This window comes from Saccostrea cucullata, unplaced genomic scaffold (assembly GCF_032062105.1).
Source record: "Saccostrea cucullata isolate Sc308-1 unplaced genomic scaffold, CSIRO_AGI_Scuc_v1 ctg7024, whole genome shotgun sequence".
Classification (NCBI taxonomy): domain Eukaryota; kingdom Metazoa; phylum Mollusca; class Bivalvia; order Ostreida; family Ostreidae; genus Saccostrea; species Saccostrea cuccullata.
The window spans coordinates 9,997-27,831 of record NW_026932013.1 but is presented as its reverse complement, the minus strand read 5'-3'; the positions used below and the strand labels follow the sequence as shown (position 1 = coordinate 27,831).

General features: G+C 30.8%; 2 protein-coding genes across 3 annotated transcripts; both read right to left on the bottom strand.

Annotated features, from left to right (window-relative positions):
* Positions 1–3,512: 3,512 nt before the first annotated feature.
* Positions 3,513–6,193, bottom strand: LOC134234259 (3-oxoacyl-[acyl-carrier-protein] reductase FabG-like). The gene is made up of 6 exons (XM_062716311.1): positions 6,112–6,193; positions 5,393–5,439; positions 5,221–5,292; positions 4,936–4,972; positions 4,712–4,787; positions 3,513–4,013 (listed from the first exon to the last, which is right to left on the bottom strand). The coding sequence occupies exons 1-6, from the start codon at positions 6,129–6,131 to the stop codon at positions 3,861–3,863; spliced, it is 405 nt and encodes a 134-aa protein (XP_062572295.1). The 5' UTR covers positions 6,132–6,193; the 3' UTR covers positions 3,513–3,860.
* A 5,233-nt stretch (positions 6,194–11,426) lies between these two features.
* Positions 11,427–17,620, bottom strand: LOC134234258 (uncharacterized). 2 transcript variants are annotated; one of them, XM_062716310.1, is made up of 6 exons: positions 17,464–17,620; positions 16,990–17,039; positions 16,379–16,501; positions 13,442–13,559; positions 12,763–12,803; positions 11,427–12,652 (listed from the first exon to the last, which is right to left on the bottom strand). In XM_062716310.1, exons 1-6 carry the CDS (start codon positions 17,553–17,555, stop codon positions 12,480–12,482), a joined length of 597 nt encoding a protein of 198 aa, XP_062572294.1. In that variant the 5' UTR covers positions 17,556–17,620; the 3' UTR covers positions 11,427–12,479. The 2 variants fall into 2 exon arrangements, with proteins under 2 accessions (XP_062572294.1, XP_062572293.1); XM_062716309.1 differs by having other exon boundaries at positions 16,990–17,054; positions 17,464–17,616.
* Between the last annotated feature and the right edge of the window lie 215 nt (positions 17,621–17,835).

Below are 17,835 nucleotides of genomic sequence, written 5' to 3'. Positions count from 1 at the left end.
TGTACATACCATATTAAAATCTTAATAAAGAAGGCTGGTGTATCCTATTTGATCCATATATATCTACTAACAAAAAAGGGGGATTGTCTATGACTACATCTAGAATAAGATAATTGCCATTGTCATCTTTATATTCATTTACCAATGTCATGTCATAGTTATTATCAATGGGATTTAACCACTAAAGGTTAAATCTATTTATCAAAGTGAAATAAATATTTGTGTTCTGGTCTTGCCGAAAACGAATCTGGTTCATATTTGGCAATTTGAACGGTATTTATCAGAACACAAGATCAACTTCCATTTATAGTTTGGGGATATTAGTAGCACCTAGCAAGGGACGTCACGGCACTTATACGTCATCAGTCTGTGCTGAAACTTTTAGTTATTATTAATGAGTATAGCAATTCCCCGTGAGTTTGATTTCTATGAACAAAAAAAGCCTTATACTAGTATTCCCATAATACTTTAATCATGCTTTCATCTTTTTTGACAAAGTGTGTGTACTGAAGAAAATACACATCCAATTTTTTTCCTTTGAAATCTTAAAGACATCCCTCTTTTTATTCACGTCTACTAAAACTTGACAATTTAATGTAAGTATTTTAGGAAATTTTCACATAGATAGTCATCCATTCCACAATGAATGCATAAAAAAGTCCCCAACAACAAGAAAAAAAGAGTTGATAAAAAAGTACAAATCTATATACAATGCAGAGAAGTAGTTTTAGAAGCTCAAACACACCTGCTGTCATATTAAAAATGTGCAAATTCACCAAAAACCTAACTTCATGTTAATCTTTTAAGAAAAAATTGCTAAAACTATGGAAAATACGTTTCAGTTGAGAGGAACTCTATATACTCAATTTCTTTTCTATACAGTTCCTTTTTTTGTATTTACAGTTTGCTGTAGTTACCATATTTGTTTTTTTTTCTTTTAAAGAAATATATCTGGAACGTAATTACAACAAAAATTTATCCATATCAAAATGTCATACTTTTCACTATATTAAAATTGAAATTATGTATACACTCTTCTCTGTGTTGAGTGATAAAGTAAAAATTTATCAAAACACACTTCAACACTCTTTAAAACACATTGAACATCAGCAATGCATCTTTCAAAATCTAAAAATCATAAATTTCCAGGTTTTAGACTTCACTTTGCTCTCCATAAAAACTTACGTCCTACATGTTGGGCATGCGCACTCTTCCCATCTTCTTCCATTCTTTCCATTTCTCATCCAAAATTCAACTGAAAATCATTCTCAACCTGACTAATCAAAAAGTGTGTTATTACATTTTGCGTACTTGTCCTTTGCTTAATCTCGACGCAAAATTTTGCAAATCAAAAAGTAATGATCCAAAATATCGTGCTTGATTCATATTTATTTACATTTCCAATGTTTTTGTTCGAGATAAAATTACAGATAGTCAATGTACTTTATTTCTCCATCAATGCACTGGTTCATCGATAGTTGCGGTTAAAAATCACTTGCAGGAAGCGGGGCTTCTAGCACTTGGATTGGCGGAATCCATACCATGTAAATATAAGGAATAACTGTTATATTTTTCAATTTCATGACGATGATCAATTGGCTTGCGTGATAATTTTATGCATAAGGCGTTTATGCAAATTACCACGCAAGCCAATCGATTGATCACATTCACATCATGAAATCAAAAAATAAGACAGTTATTCCTTAATTAAAAACATTTTTAAAAAGTAATCTGAGTTTAATCCATGGAATACTACACTTAAGTGACTTTCCTATAGATAAAATAATCTTAGAGAGACATCAATTTAAGTTAAGTAAACAGGACAGTATAATGTTTGAAAAATTCTTATAGTACCACAATATATAAAGTATGGAAAATTCATAGAATTAAAAATCATTAGCAATCAATGCATCATCTGACATAAAATATCGAATCATTCTTAAAATTTTAGTGTTATCAAAATGTTTTCCTAACGAGGGACCAATGTTACAAAAAAAGATTAAAACATTCGGCAATGTCCTTTGAATCTTTAAGAAGTGTTTGTCTTTAAGAAATGTAAATGTTGTGCTAGTTTTCTTAGATGGTAAAAATTGCTGACATGTCATTGTGTTTGTTTTCTGCATTGTAAATAGCTTCTTCAAGGAATTCTTATTTGGCTTAGCGTGTCTTTCTGCTCTTTTTGTTTCTCGATATTCTGTATAGACGCGTGCTCATCATTGGTGCGAATCGCCATTTTAGAAAATAAGTCATTTTCTTCTTCAAAATGCCACTTCATATTCATATTCAAATTAATGTGACGTATGCTTTCCAGGCTATACGACATAAACTAATTTTTTATCCCATCAAATGACCAGTTACAAGCAAAATTATATACAGGGAAAAGAGGATTTTTTCAAAAAATTTTCATTAGAGTTATTCCTTAACTCTAGAACCCCTGACCCTGGGGTCATGAAGTTCAAAATTTCTGGCACAGGGCTCAATACATATTAAAATCTTGCCAACTGTTTGACAGCTTGAAGTTAAGGAGTAAAAAAGCAAATTCAATAACAAAAACACTGAGAAAAATATTATACCAATTTTCTATCTATACACAATGTAACACTATTTATATGTAAATTTGATTTTTCTTGTTTCACTAATAAAAATTTGTTTTTGATGGTTTACATATTACCATAAAAATAAATGCAATAGGAATTGTCACGTGCAGTGAACCTAATTTACTCCGGATCTTGTTCGTGAGCCGACAGACCATCTTGGCCTTCCTAAAAATCGTCAAGATATTATCAATATTATAATGACAGATTTATTTTTTAGAACTCGCAATTTTAAGGAACAGATTTGAATCAATTATGGTAAGTTAAGTGTATTAGTTGAATGTTTTACAAGATTAAAAACATTGTCTATGCCTTTTTGGACAACCCTCGTAACATAACTACCTTTCTGACATGAGTATCAAATAACAGTATAACAAAGACAATTCTGATAAATTATGTTTCCATTATTTAACTTGTTTTGTCCCCTCACTAAACACATAAGCATCCTTTTTTAGATTAAATTTCTTTCGATATACTTTCAATGTTGAATATTCAAAAAAATGAGATTTATTTGTTAATTAATTTATATGTATCTAATTTGAAAATATTTTGATTAATATAGGATTAATTTACTTTTTGACGTTCAGTGATAAAGTCAAGGAAAATTGCGTTCAAAATTATATAAATCTAAATCTAAACTTTCAAACTAACAACGTTTGTCTAATGATATAATTTGATAGATAACTACAAATGATAGACAAGATTCACAGCGCTCAAGGGCAACTTATTTTGTACATGTATCGTAGAAGATAATGGAGTAACAATATGATATATCACTAATTTTAAAACACTTCCCAAACTGACCAATTATTCCGCGATCTCAATCAGGAAACCATATTTTACCTCCAAATTAGCTGAAATACGTAGTAGATATTCGAAAATGCTAAATAATCAACTTTAATACAGATGGTACATTTTTAAAAAGTGTGTTTGGTTATACAAATTTACAAATATTCTTTTTTTTTTCGACACATTACATACAGTTAAACTTCGTATGTTCTTATCGATTACATGTGCCATCAATCCGATAGATAAACTGATTAACAGGTTACAAATTACGATAAATTTTATCTCTGACTCTTTAAAAGAGTTCTAGTTTCATTAAAATAACTTGTAACGAACATACATTTATTTTACATTACATCCGAATAGTTTAAATGTTAATTTTGTTCCTGTGTATTCTGTCTGTCTCAATTCCAAAAAATATCATCATGACAATATTATTGACCTCTTCTAAGATTTTTGATGCTGCAGTGACAGTCCTTTCTAGTACTGGACATAACGTCCACCATCCACGACTATATCTCCTCCATTAATGTACGATGCTTTATCAGAGGCCAGGAAAGAGACAGCCGTGGCTACGTCTTCCTGCTCACCAACCCGACCAGAGGGATTATCTTTTGCAATCGTATCAAGAAACTGGAACACAGGATATTTGGTATGCATGCAGTAAAGTATTCCATGTATTTCAGTGTTAGAATTCCGTAAAAGAAATTGATATAATTGTATAATATAAAGAATAATTCATATTCATTTCTTATCAAATACTTTCTTCATCATAAGGAATGTATATATTTTTTTTTAATGTTGACAATCCCTATAATTCATATTCTGAAACTTAAAATTAATTAATCTTTCTTAAAATATTTTCATACTTTTTTATATTTTAGTATTTATTCTTACTGCCAAAGCACTGAACTGTAAACTGTTTAATGCATATGATTGATTTATACAATAATTTTATTAATTTTATTATCTTTACGGTAACATATTTTAAATTAGATTTATTAAATCCGGAATGGTAGGCTGAAAGTAGTCATTATTAAAATTGAAAGGAATGAATTCTGTTTGACCGATCATGACAAAGGAGGGTGAGCCTGGTCGACACAGGATGCTTTCTGCTGTATGGCACCTGATCCCACCTCTAATATTTTAGTGGTCCGTGTTTGCTCTGCTCCTGATTTGTACTATGTCAATTGACCTTTGAACCTGATTACTGTTTATTATCTCCATATCCATTCCGTATTTTAATTACGATTTAAAGAAATAATTCTAATAATATCATGACATTCTAAAATTAAAGATTTTGAGATACACGATTCGTCACATTATATAACCTTATTGTACGATTCATCATCCCCCAAACCAGGAACGTTATCACGTCTATGAAAATTGCTTCGAATTGCTCCAGGCCTTTTGATGATAAATTAAAGTACAAAAACTGAATGGACAGAACAAACAAATTCTTAAAAAATGCATAGTTCAATGTGTTTGTTACCTCATTTTACATAAAGATGTTTAAGATTTTCACACTGGAATATGTTCATTTGTTTAAACATACCTTACGGTGTTTGCTCGCACTCCAAAGGGCGCTAACTCTGAAACAGGAGAGTAAAAGTGTCATTTCTGCTGTTAATGTTGTTATGTAATTGAGCTACTTTGTATTGATAATGGCGATTGCAATAACTCGTTTACCCATGCATAAGATTAACATCGTCAAATTTGTAGATTGATTTCATGGACAAGTATGAATAATTTCAAACAGTTTTTGCTTTGCTTGCTACCAAAACATCACACTCTAAACACCGTTACGGCTCCAAAAGTGAAGAGATGAGTTAATTCATACCCAGTGCTAATCCTCTAGTGAAGGCATCCATAGCTGCTTTGTGTGCATGGAATAAGAACAATTTCCAGGGATCTAATTACATGAAAGAAAAGGGTCCTTTTGAAAAATATGCATATATTATTATGAATATAAACGTTTTGTCCATTAAAAAAATCGTTGACTTTAAGAATACCTTCAATGTGCAAGTAGACAGTGTACTTGATATATTGATGATGCAACCTGAAAAGAATGAAAACAATGGAATATCTTTCAGCAATGGCACATCACGCATGAAGTGATCTCGTTCAGAGTAGATGAAGACGTCTAGTTTGTCTAAAAATGAGTGAAAAAAGAGCACTGTGGCTAGGATATAGGCACAAAACAGTTTAGTATAAAAAAAACTTAAATGCATAAGTGGATCACGATAAATTACCTATAACAAACTTTGCACAAAATTGTGTTAGGATTTGAACGAAGTTTGTGCCTATACTAACTAAAAAGGATGCTTACCTATTTTTTTTTACTAAATGTGCATATTTCCTTAAAATATTAACGTTCATTTCTGGCCACACCCTACTTGAGGCATGAATTCAACAAACTTGAATCTACACTATTTGAGGATATTTCCATATAAATATATATGACACATCATAGCTTTTCTTTCGTCAAATTTGTTTGTTAAAGGTTTTCTTACATATGTATGTAATGTAAAACTTTTGGTCTGCCCTACCCCAGGGGGTCACACTTTGAACCAATTTAATCGGCTCCAAAAGTGACAGAGATTCCACATCAATTTTATACCCTGTTCCAATTCTTGATAAAAAGGTTGCTCTGCTTCAAGATTTGTATTTTAAATGGAATTTTGGCTTGAATACCGTGGCTCTGCATATATTTCATGAACACAATACACACCTTTCGTTGCCTTGAGACATGGTATCACCAGCTGTGTGAGAAAATACGCTGACTTTGATTTGAATTCATGGTTTCGTCAAAGTTTTCCTTGTTTCCGTTGAAATTGTGCATATGTTTCCCATACACATTATATATTGATTGTATAAATAAATGTTATCACAAAGTCTGATACATATGTTTCGTATTTGGATATTTTATTAGAAATTTTAAAAACGTTAATAGTAAAAACAATCAAGCTTTTTTTTTATAAACTTGATGACTATGAACTTTTCAATTTTGACTAAATAAAAATCATAATTATTGTTAAGTTCATTATTTAAACACTGAATTGTCCATAGATTTTCTTCTGTCAATTCACGATCATGACAAAAGCACACGATTAGTGTCAGCGGCAAAAAGCTTAAACTTCCATGATCCCACCCCTGAGATGTTATACCTTCATCACCAGCATACGGAGTTTATGTATCTCGGTTAATTTTATACGCAAGAGCATGCTCTGCATTTGAACAATTTCTAAAACGAGGTAAATTATTGACAAACAAGTCGATGAAACAAGAATATTAACAGTCTCTTTCAAATCATCATTTCGTAAGTTCTATGGTCGATACAATGAACTTGTCATCAAATACAGTTTATCATTGAGTCAAATGCTGACCCACCTAGCTTCATATAAATTGTTAGTCCATTATTTATACACTGATTTGACGAGATTTTTCCGTATATTTCCTATGTGGCTTTGTGGTCCCGGAGCACACGGTGGATTCATTTGAATAAATTTGGCTACACTATCTGACAATTCCATGGCCACATCCCATCTCTGATATTTTTGAGGTCCGTGTTTGCTCTGCTTAAAATTTGCATATTTAATGGACAGTTTTGATCTTGCAATATATATGAACACAATACACACCTTTCAGTGTATGGTATCATAGCTGTTATAAAAATGGCAATTGATATTGACCGCTCAAGATTTCGTCAAAGTTATAGCGACCGAGCCTGTTGAAATTGACATAGGCTTCCCCATACCAGCATTATTAACCTTGTATAAAAATAGTTATCACAAAGTCTAGATTTGATACATACATGTATGTTTCGTATTTGGATATTTTACTAGAAATTTGATTGATTGATTGATTGATTGATTGTTCGCACCTCTTTCAAATTTATTCACTGACACGTCACCGAATGCCTTTAGACCTATACTCGGCATTTAGGGCCATACGGACTTCGCTGTCATTACGTGCACAGCGCCTCAAATTCACGCTTACGTTTTATATTATGACGTCCCGTACTACGTTACTTTAGTGCAACCAAAGGAACAGTCACCATATTTTTACGTCAGGTTTGACGCGAACGCGCTTTCGCATCGATATCGGAGGAATATCATGGATATTTTGACTAGAAATTTGAAAATACGTTAATATGATAATCTGTTTGTTCTAATCCAAAGGTTTCATGATAAACAAATACTTGAACATTTCAATGTTGACTCCATAAATTTTTTAAATATTTATTGTTAGGAAAATGATTACTTAAATGCTCATTGTCGGACCACACGTTTTCTTCTGTTATTTCCTTAGCATAGTAAGGAGCACACGACGGGTGTGAACGGCAGAAGATGCTCAATCCAACCTTTGAGATGTTTTAGAGGCCCATGTTTGCTCTGATCCAAAGTGTATATTCTTTAATGGACTTTTAAGCTTAAATACTGCTCGTGTTCTCCATAAATTTCATTTAAATGATTACATCTCTTAACTGACGAAAATTAATTTTTTTCATGCGCAATGTCGGACCATCCTTTACATATTGAAATCTTTAGATTTTTCCGTTTTTCAGATGATGACAAAAGCACACTGTGGATGTGACTGGTCGACAGGAGATGCTTACTCCTCCATGACAATTAATTCATCCTCTATTGGTTTTCTAAATGTCTGTTAATAGGATTAACAGTTGACGGACGGAGGGACCGACGGACCTACCGAAATTAATATTCTTCCAGCTTGTGAAAGTGATTCGATCTCCAAAAAACTACTAGTATATTTTTTTTTGTTTTTATTGTCTATTGTCAAAAACATACAAATATATATGATATTGTTGCGGCAGACTTTAAGATCTATTTCATTCTACGTTAAAAACGCAATGATTATTCTTTACTTTCATATTGTTACAATCTTTAAAAAAATTGTTGACATTAATGAATTACATGTACTTACAAGAACATCAAGTCTTCCAAAATGTCCAATTGTTTGTTCCACGAGCGACTTTCTAAAATCTCTCGAAGTTAAGTCACCAATGGAGAGTAAAACCTGTATGGAATAAGTAAGTAGAACATAAAAAAGGGAATTTTAATTTCAACAACTTTTGGTATAACGGGTGAGTTTAATTTCGCCTTGTAAGGTAAAGTGGACTATATGTTTGGTATAACAAGCAGTAAAGTATTATCTTGCTAAGGATTTCCCTCGAAAACGAGATTGAACTCCCAGCTGACTCGCCAAGAGGTGTCTTGTGAGTCCAGTTCATTACATTGTAACGTCTTGCAATGGATCTCACAATGGATAATGCCACTTTGCAATTTATGTGTGAAGCACACAGTGAAATAACTGCTTTACCAATTTAGGTGTGAAAGCACTCAATAATTATAAAATGCTTGTTAACATTTGTCTTTGAAACATTTTTTAAGTTTTGGCATATATAGAAAAAAGTATCTCGTTTTTAGATAATATTATATTAAAAGATGTTAATAAAACTTTAATTAAATTATCTTTCCATGGAAACTTAAGCGTGAAAACATGAAAGCACTCATGTTGTTTTGCACTAAGTAATGCATTTAATGTACGTGTGAAGTTATGCTTACCATTCTAAATAGAAAAAAAATAAATTTATTCAATAGAAAAGTTACCCTAAATCATTGGTGAGAATCTGATGAATATTAATTAACTGACCTTTTCAGGCAATAAACCCTACTTCACACATTTATCCCTCACCGCCTCTAGATTGACATTATTTCTTCCGGTCAAGGACAACCTTGCTCCGGTCTTGGCGAGATGGACAGCAATGCCTTCCCCAATACCGGAGCTGGAATCTGCAGCATGTTGATATTATGATAAATGTATAATTGTCATAAAAAGTATTTTAATCTATGATTTTAATACTAGAATTACTCACCTGTGATAAGAAAAACCCTGTCCTTATGTTCATCCATGAATCAGCTATCATCGCGTGTCCTATGTTCATGGCATGCATTAACCAGCTATCATTGCGTGTCCTATACAGTATTAACTCTTATAAGGTAGAAACAAACAGGTGGGGAATAAAGTAATGCTTGAGTAAAATTTTAAATATAGTTTCTCAAAGTGAGTGAAGTTTTAAGGATCATTAATTTTCAAAATAAAAAAATGGTGATTTTTAAAACAAAATTCTAAGTAACTTGTTGTAAAAATCTACAATCAAAATTTTTTGGTTATACCTTTTAAATATATGTCTATATTTTTAATACTAATAAAAAGTCCAACAAAAAATGTTTATACATCATTAGATATCAGTTATTGTCTAACAATGACCCATCATTGTTACAATGTAACTTTTAACATATAAAAATAAAAGGTATAGCATCTTTACCTTTTTTTATAGTCAAAAATATTAATTTATAGAGAATTGTTAGACGGCAACGCCACTGTTATAGGTATTGTTGCGAAGAATTGATTCTTCATGGTAATTAATCGTCGTTCTGATTGGTTCATCGGCGAAATTTCTATATTGGCGCACACGAGATATTGCCTTTGATGTTTTCAATGATATTTAAATTTTGTATTGTGATAACTAATTTTTGTGATGCCTTTTTCTCATTTATTTTTTTTTTCATAAATCACAGAAACAAATTAGAATTGAAAATGTATTTATTTTGTAATACACATTAAATTTTTGTGATATAATAATGACCCGGATATATATCAAAAACATATACTATCACTTGTCATCTTAACACATCTCTACCTTTTAAAAAACATATATATAGCTATTACTTATATTCAAAGCTGTGTTATTGTGCAAATCAAAGGTTTTTCTTTAAAAAGGTATTGATTATATGTTGACATTCTCTGCCACTGTTTTTTAATTGTACAAGCCAAACCGCTGTATTGATATGTTGATTTGTTTGTAAGAATGTTGAAGGTGAAGTGATTTCAAAATAAATTTATAAATAAAAATGTTAATTGGTAAAACAAATGAACATATGTTACGTAGATTCCAAAGGTGGTATCTGATGCATATGAAGAGAAAGCATTTCCTGTTAACTCCGTGATTTTTGTGCATTGATCAGGATGTCAGAACTTTCAGTAGTCAAATTCAGTACTATTAAAGCAAAAGTCAAAGAATTAGTTTAAAACGATACAGAAAAAACACCCCCCAGTGAAAGGAAAGCTTTATTTGTTAACAACATGCCGACTTTTAAAAGATCTTTAAATTACGGTTACAACAAATCATCATTTAGATGCATTCCCCGCTTAAAAATTGTATTAACTTTTCTAAGCACCCGAGTAGCCAAATAAGTTGGGAGATATAAACAAAAGCATGTGATAGTGGGATATTACTATATGAATAAGGAAAGTTGAAGATGGAAAGCTGAAGTCATCTGGTTTGTTATACAATTAAGTTGTGGGTTATTTAAAATCGTCTATAGTCAGTACAACATCCGAATATGAAACAGGTGTTACAGATTCTGTGCTTTCTTTTATTTGAAGTCCACCGGGATACATTGAGTCGAAATTGGAAAGAAAACATCAATGCAAGGAAAGCAAAAGATATTCAAATCTGAAATAGTGATCATTTTATATCAGACTGTCTCCAAGGCAAAATAGATAAATAATTTTTTAAGAATTAAAATTTTAATGCATTTGCTCATGAAATGGATTCATCGATATTATAAAGTCAAAAATAAATGATAAGAATTTATTGTCATCAAAATGAAGATGTAGACCTCCACCCCTCTCTGAATAATTGTCACGTGATGATGTCCATGGTTTCTGCAGAGTAGGCTATGCAAGGCGCGGTACAAAATGAAAAAAAAATGTCCTTGTGTCATTCGCAGCTGTATTATATTTAAAACAATTTTTACTACTTGAACTTTTCAATTCTAATACACGGTGCATTTTACTATGTCATTATTATACGGAAAATCATGTCGATTTCCTTTCATATCTTACAGACTCACAGTACGTATTGTAAACTCTTCATTTAAGTATAAATCATCAATTTCCTGATGAGAAATGATAATAAAATTAAAACACGATAACAATTATTTATACTTAATTTAAAGCAATTTTTAAAAATATTTTACTCATGATTTTATACATGTTATCATTTAAGTATTATTTTACTGAACTTATAGAAAAGTAACGTCTCATATCCCCATGTGCACTTTGTGACACAACCACAAATAGATCGGCCACTAATAATTTAATTAATGAACATCATTAAAAGTTATTTTTCAGATGCTTAAAGTTATAATAAACTTTATGAAATAAGGAGGTTTTCACCGAAATTTGTCATTTCCAAATCAGGACCAACTGAAGTCCCTATTTTTCTCTAAATAGATAGGTTATTTTCTCTAAACTAAAAATTTAAAATAACTTTAAATATCGCTTACTTCCTCTGTATTCAATTTTGAATGTTCAAGCTTATTTCGTGCCATTTGTTCTCAGAAGGACCTTTTGCGTTGGCCATGCATGTTTTCCTGGTACTGTGAAAGTATATATCTATCTTCTTCCTTAAAGAGAACTACTTCCTTTGGTCTGTTATTATGCTATATTAGGTACAAATATGGAATCACATGAAAGAAACAGGAAACACTTGATGAATTCAATCCACTTTAGTTTGAATAAGTGTTTCACAGTATTTTCAAGGATGGTCAATTAAACAATACATGAGAACAAGAACATGAAGTATCCGTGAAATGTACATGTGCAAGCAAGTAGTATAAAATAACACTTGACGATTCACGAATGTTATTTCACTTTTTCGTTAATTTACAACAAGAATTAATCATACCTCATTACGAAACTAATTGTATTTCAGGAATCATATATCTTTCACATCTTTTTTGTTTTCAAATATCAGTAGTAAAAATCTATTTGGTTCTTATTCTTCTTATTCATTTGCAAACATTTCTTCTTCACCCTTGTTAAATTTGTACTTAGCATTCAACATAATGTTATTGTCATATGTAATTTAACTAAAAACAAGAAGTACTTGTGAAGTAAGATTAACATAATAGTGATAAGAACAGATTTTCTGTTCTGATACTGTACATATGTGTTGTGATTTTTGTCTTTCTGGCAGTACTTTGTTTCGCTTAGTGCAACTCATCTAAATCAATTGTTCTGATGCAAAACATTATATGTTTCTTGTTCAATGTTATATTCATTAATAACAACACGTGGCCTAACGACAGGATCTAAGATCATTTGTGATTCCCTGACTGAGTCGTAGCTGACATCCTCATCCGCCATCTTGTCCTCGGTAACCATTTTATTCACAGATTTGGCTGAAAATAAAACGTTTGGAAAACGTCACCAAAATAAATATAGGATTACTTCCACAATTACACTAAACCATTTAACAAATTAAGTATTTATTTTAATTTTGCATACTTACTTTTATAGAGAGAAGTCTTTGGTTCAATAGGAATAGGTCTCCTATTATATAGAAAAAATTGATATACAGGTTCAATTGAGGTTCTCTTTAAATAAGATGGAAAGTATCTTTTTGCATTATTTTGTGTCAGCCACCTTTGATACATATTCTTATAAGTCATTAAAGTTTATTCATTATATGTTTCTAGAGATATATACCCTAAATTTTTGGCGAGATCAATGATAAGAAATATACACTTAAGAAATAAAAATATACTCAGCGAGCAAGAAGTTAATAATATATAATACTAAATAAATATCATGCCTACTTTGGACGGAAGGGCAAAAATTAAACCTTCCAACCTTTTTTTCCAAAATTGTGATGTAGATAACTAAATAATATAAGCAAGGTAATACCGGGTAATAATTGGGTCAAGTCTGTAGAAATAGCGTTTTGAAAGAATTTTAAAAATTGCCCATGGTATCCATGGTAACACCATTATTAAGATAAAAATACAGTATAGAATTATGTATCTACTTTTGGGGGGGGGGGGGGGGGTGGTAACCAATACTTATTTAAATTTGATTAAAACTGTAAGATGTCTATATAGCGTTTCGACAGACGACGAACATCTAAATTTTGCAGAGGCTCAGCTGGTCTCTTACCAATAGAGCTACAAATGACTATAAAAAATCCTTACCAATAGTGTTTGACGATAAAAAATATCAATATTATCAAAGAAATCCCAAAGACAGGAAGTAGAATTGCAAACAGCAAAGGTAAAACGTCCTGTTTAGAAAATTGAATTGATGTCGTCTCTGAAACAGAGTATTATAAGTATGATTAAACAATCAAACGTAAAATAAGTTTTTGAGAAAAAAGGCAAAGAGTCGTCGTTATAAAAAAAAATACACAAAAATACAAAACTAAGAACAAGGCATACAACACGGACCTTTGAAATTTCTAGAGGTGAGATCAGATACATAAGGATGGTAAGCATCCTCGGTCGAAAGGTCACAACACCGCAGTCCAGGATATTTTTCATGTGGACTAGAATTTCTGAGATAAATTTAGCATAAAAACCCTAACAATTGACATGACCATGAAGTCAGTCAAATTAAGAACCAGTGATAGGGTAAATTTTCTTACAAGGCACTAGTAGTTATAAAAACCATAGACTGTATAAAATCTGACATTAAACAAGGTTGTTAAATTCACTGTTACAACAACTGTCAGTAGCTTGTCTTGTTTTAAAAAGTAAGAAGTTGACCACATAACAGGCTTTTAAGTATCGAATAGCTTGTCAAAACGTTTAATATGTATTTTAGGTTTTGGTTCGCCATGTTTGTCTGTTGTTTGTAAAATGTTTAAAATAAGAAAACGATGTGGCAGCATTTGACTGAATGATGAATTGTGTGTCAATAATTAACCTCCGTTTAAAAAGTGTACATACCTAGAGCATGCTTTTGAGTATCGAATAAACTGAGAGATATAAACTTCGTATGCAGATGATGAAAGTATGATAAAATTGCTGAATAAGTGAAAGTGTTGACGATTGAAAAGTTAAAGTCATCACGTTTATCATAGAGCTTGGTGGTTATATTATCATTAACGTCTTCTTCCATTTTTAAACAAAATATTAAATAAATCAAAATATTTTGTTAAAATGTTTTCAACAAAATAATTTTACAAATGACAAATGACAAGGTAAGTAAATTTACGAGTTCCATTTTTATTGAAAAAGCAGCTGTCACTGATATCAAAAAGCCTTGAGTTTAATTTATCGTGATGAATGGTTGTATATAAAATAGAAAAGTTGTAAGATTTTAAGGTGTTGATTTTGGTCAAATGTTGCGATTTCTAATTTTCTAGAAGTTCCTTGGATCTATAAGTATCCTCATAGGAATTACCCAATTCTCGAATATATTGTTGCACTGTGGCAATGATGCACTTTGAAAAATTACGCACTTTGAAAGAAATTTCCAAACTGCGTTAAAAGTGGGATAAAATTAAAGCACTTTGAAAAAAAATCAAAGTGCGTTAAATTAGGGACAAAATCAATGCATTTTGAAAGTATTTTTCAAAGTACTTTAAAAGTGTACTTCAACATTTTTTACCATCGACACTCTTAACTAATTTTAAAAAATATGTATACATAAAAAAGTCTGGACGTTGATTTTAGTAACAGACAGCATCAATTTTTAGATTTCTTTCGATAAACTGATGAATTTATATACCCTCATCGAGAACGAGGAAAGGACAGGTAAAAGGTATTTCAGTGAACTGTATCTTTCCTCCCCAAATACCCAAATATATATTTACATAACTGTTAAGATACTGATGAACTTTCTTTCAATAAGTTTGAGTTAACGTTAAATAGATGAAAAAATTGATATAAGCCTTTTTGCCAAAAAAAAAACCGCAACCCTATTATATTAAAGAAGTGAGCTCGGGGGATATCACTGATCTAAGCAATAATAGCCAACTGGATATTCTTTGGCCAAAGAAGCTTTACAAAATCAAATACAATACTATACAATGAAAAATCAAACAAACAATTTTTTATTAAAAAGGCATAAATAATTTTTTCCATACATTTAAAAACAAATCAAAAAATTAAATCAAAGTAAAAAAAAAAAACAGTATATATTTGGTAGACAGCATTTTTAATGCTTCTTAATACGGGTCAAAAAACTAAAAATTGCCTTCATATTTGGGCAGAAAATTACTTTTAATTAGCAATGCTTTAAATAAAACTCTTTTCGGCCCCTACATTTACCGAACTTTTTAAAGACTGGATAAAATGAAAATAAACAAAATTTTGCTATTAAACAACCATTCCTCCATCATTTCTAAAAAAAAAAAAAATCTTTTTAAAACATTCACGAGTACCTTTGGGAACATGATAACCTTTAATAATCTTAAAATGTCTATATCCCAGATGCTGAAATAATTATTAAATTATTAAAATTAGCTTCAAATGATTTTATATCATACCTTAAATTTGAAGAATATTAACGAAGACGTACACTTTTTTCAAGGTGCGTTAATATTGTCGATATCAACGCACTCTGAAATTTTTTTTTTCAAACTGCGTTATTGAGTTCCAATATTTAACGCACTTTGAAAAAAAAAATTCAAAGTGCGTTGTAACATTGCACAATATTCTTGAAGTTTCTTCTTCGATCACTACTGTTAATATTTTAGTGAGGCGTAAATAAAAAAGTTTGGCTGAACATTTACTGAAACCCCTATGTTTTTTGTTTTTTTTTTGTTTGTTTGTTTGTTTTTTTTTTTTTTTTTTTTTTTTGCTTTAAGGATTTTTATCAAGTTTATGAATTTTCAGAATTCAAAATTGATATGGTAATTGAAATTCATTTCGGTCGTTTGGGATATTAAAAATATATCAGAACAGACATATGATTTTAAAGAATTTCTTCCTTAGAAAGGGAATCATGAGTATAAGTTGGATGACCACTTGTAGAAATAAATGCAAGTCCTTCTAAAATACATTTTTTTATAATGAGCCTTATACACGAAGACAGTGTTGTTACTTGTCATCAGGGACCAGTACGTACTGATCATGCAGTCTTTCCTATATAGTCCAGGGTATGATGAAATAAATATATAAACTTACCAACAGGACATGAACAGTTAAGACTATTGCAGTCATCACAATCACACCTTGTTAGGCATTTATAACCACAATAACCAATGGGACAGTCTCGAGAACAATGAACTCCATAACTACCATTGCAAGCTGAAAGGACAACGTAAGGAAACTGGTGTCAAACCAATTGATATGTAATTTATTTTTATTTTTATAATTGTCAATTTGCTCTTAGGAAGGATTGTAAGGAATCATTCTAAATGAACTCATCTTTATGTTTTTTTTATTCTAGCCCTTAAAAGAACTAAAACTGTTTTGCTGTAAATATTATTGGAATGTTTCCTTTTCTTGAGTTATGGTTTGAACTCATTTTATCGCCCCCCCCCCTCTCTCTCTCTCTCTCTCTCTCTCTCTCTCTCTCTCTCTCTCTGATTAGGATATGTATTTATGCTAGACATAACTTTGATCAAATTTATTAAAATATAATAAGTACACCATCGCTACACCAGCAGGGGTGTACTTTTGTAAAGCGTTACAAGTAATAATACCACATATAATGACGATATTTATTTTTACAGTTTGTATTGAGTAAAATATTCCATATTTGTCGGTCATAATTATTCTAAAAGAATACATACCAATGCATTTATCTTTGATTTTTTTGTAGTTGGTGCAACATCTTATGGGTCTATTGGTAAAAAAACTAAATTGAGAGAGATTTACATTTAATATTACATTTAAGGACACACACAACGTACTTTACCTACTGATCATTTTCAAGAATTTCTTTTATTAAAGTCACAATACCATTAGGTGTTCATAGACAAAACATTCGCATACATTACCAGGTTTTTTTTAAAGATATCAATTGAAGAAAATTCTTGGATGATTCAAAGAAAAATGTATAAAAATTTATGAACGTATTTCAGATAGTTCTTCTAATCCAAACTTATTTTGGAAGAAGTGTAGGCCATATATAGATATTAAAATATAGTGCTCACACAGTTCCTTCAAGCATTGGAACTCTTCAGCTACATGGGAAATAAATCAAACTCATTTACAAATAGCTTCATTTCAAAATCTTAGTAAATAATTAAAAATTCAATGCTTACTCAGGTTCAGTTGAACAAACTCCGCCATTTTCTGTTCTAATAGTGCAAACAAAATGCAAAAATAATGATGTTTGTATGATATTTTTCAACATTTGTTGTTTTAGAATGAAATATGATGCTCAAGATAATGAAGTTATGAATTCCACGAAACATGTAATACCCTTATGATCATTTACTAATTCTTTAAAAGTTTCCGGGATTTATTCCCGAACCAATCTAAAGCATACTTGCATTCCTATATTAAAAGGGGAAGCGTTTGAACGGAATAACATTAATATATAATGAAATGTAAATGAAAAGAATTTAGAAGAAAATTTATTTATTCGAGAAAACTAGTCTTCAATACTGTTTTTCAACATATCTATGACGGTT

Excerpts from the sequence above, each read along its gene's own strand:
- LOC134234258 (XM_062716309.1), bottom strand. The coding sequence starts at position 17,555 with ATGTTGAAAAATATCATACAAACATCATTATTTTTGCATTTTGTTTGC. Across the intron at positions 17,055-17,463 it reads GTTTGTTCAACTGAACCTGA|TTTTTTTACCAATAGACCCA; the intron begins GTAAGCATTGAA and ends CTCTCAATTTAG. Across the intron at positions 16,502-16,989 it reads AATCAAAGATAAATGCATTG|CTTGCAATGGTAGTTATGGA; the intron begins GTATGTATTCTT and ends TTGTCCTTTCAG.
- LOC134234259 (XM_062716311.1), bottom strand. The coding sequence starts at position 6,131 with ATGTCTCAAGGCAACGAAAG. Across the intron at positions 5,440-6,111 it reads ATGTCTCAAGGCAACGAAAG|GTTGCATCATCAATATATCA; the intron begins GTGTGTATTGTG and ends CATTCTTTTCAG. Across the intron at positions 5,293-5,392 it reads TGTCTACTTGCACATTGAAG|ATCCCTGGAAATTGTTCTTA; the intron begins GTATTCTTAAAG and ends TCATGTAATTAG.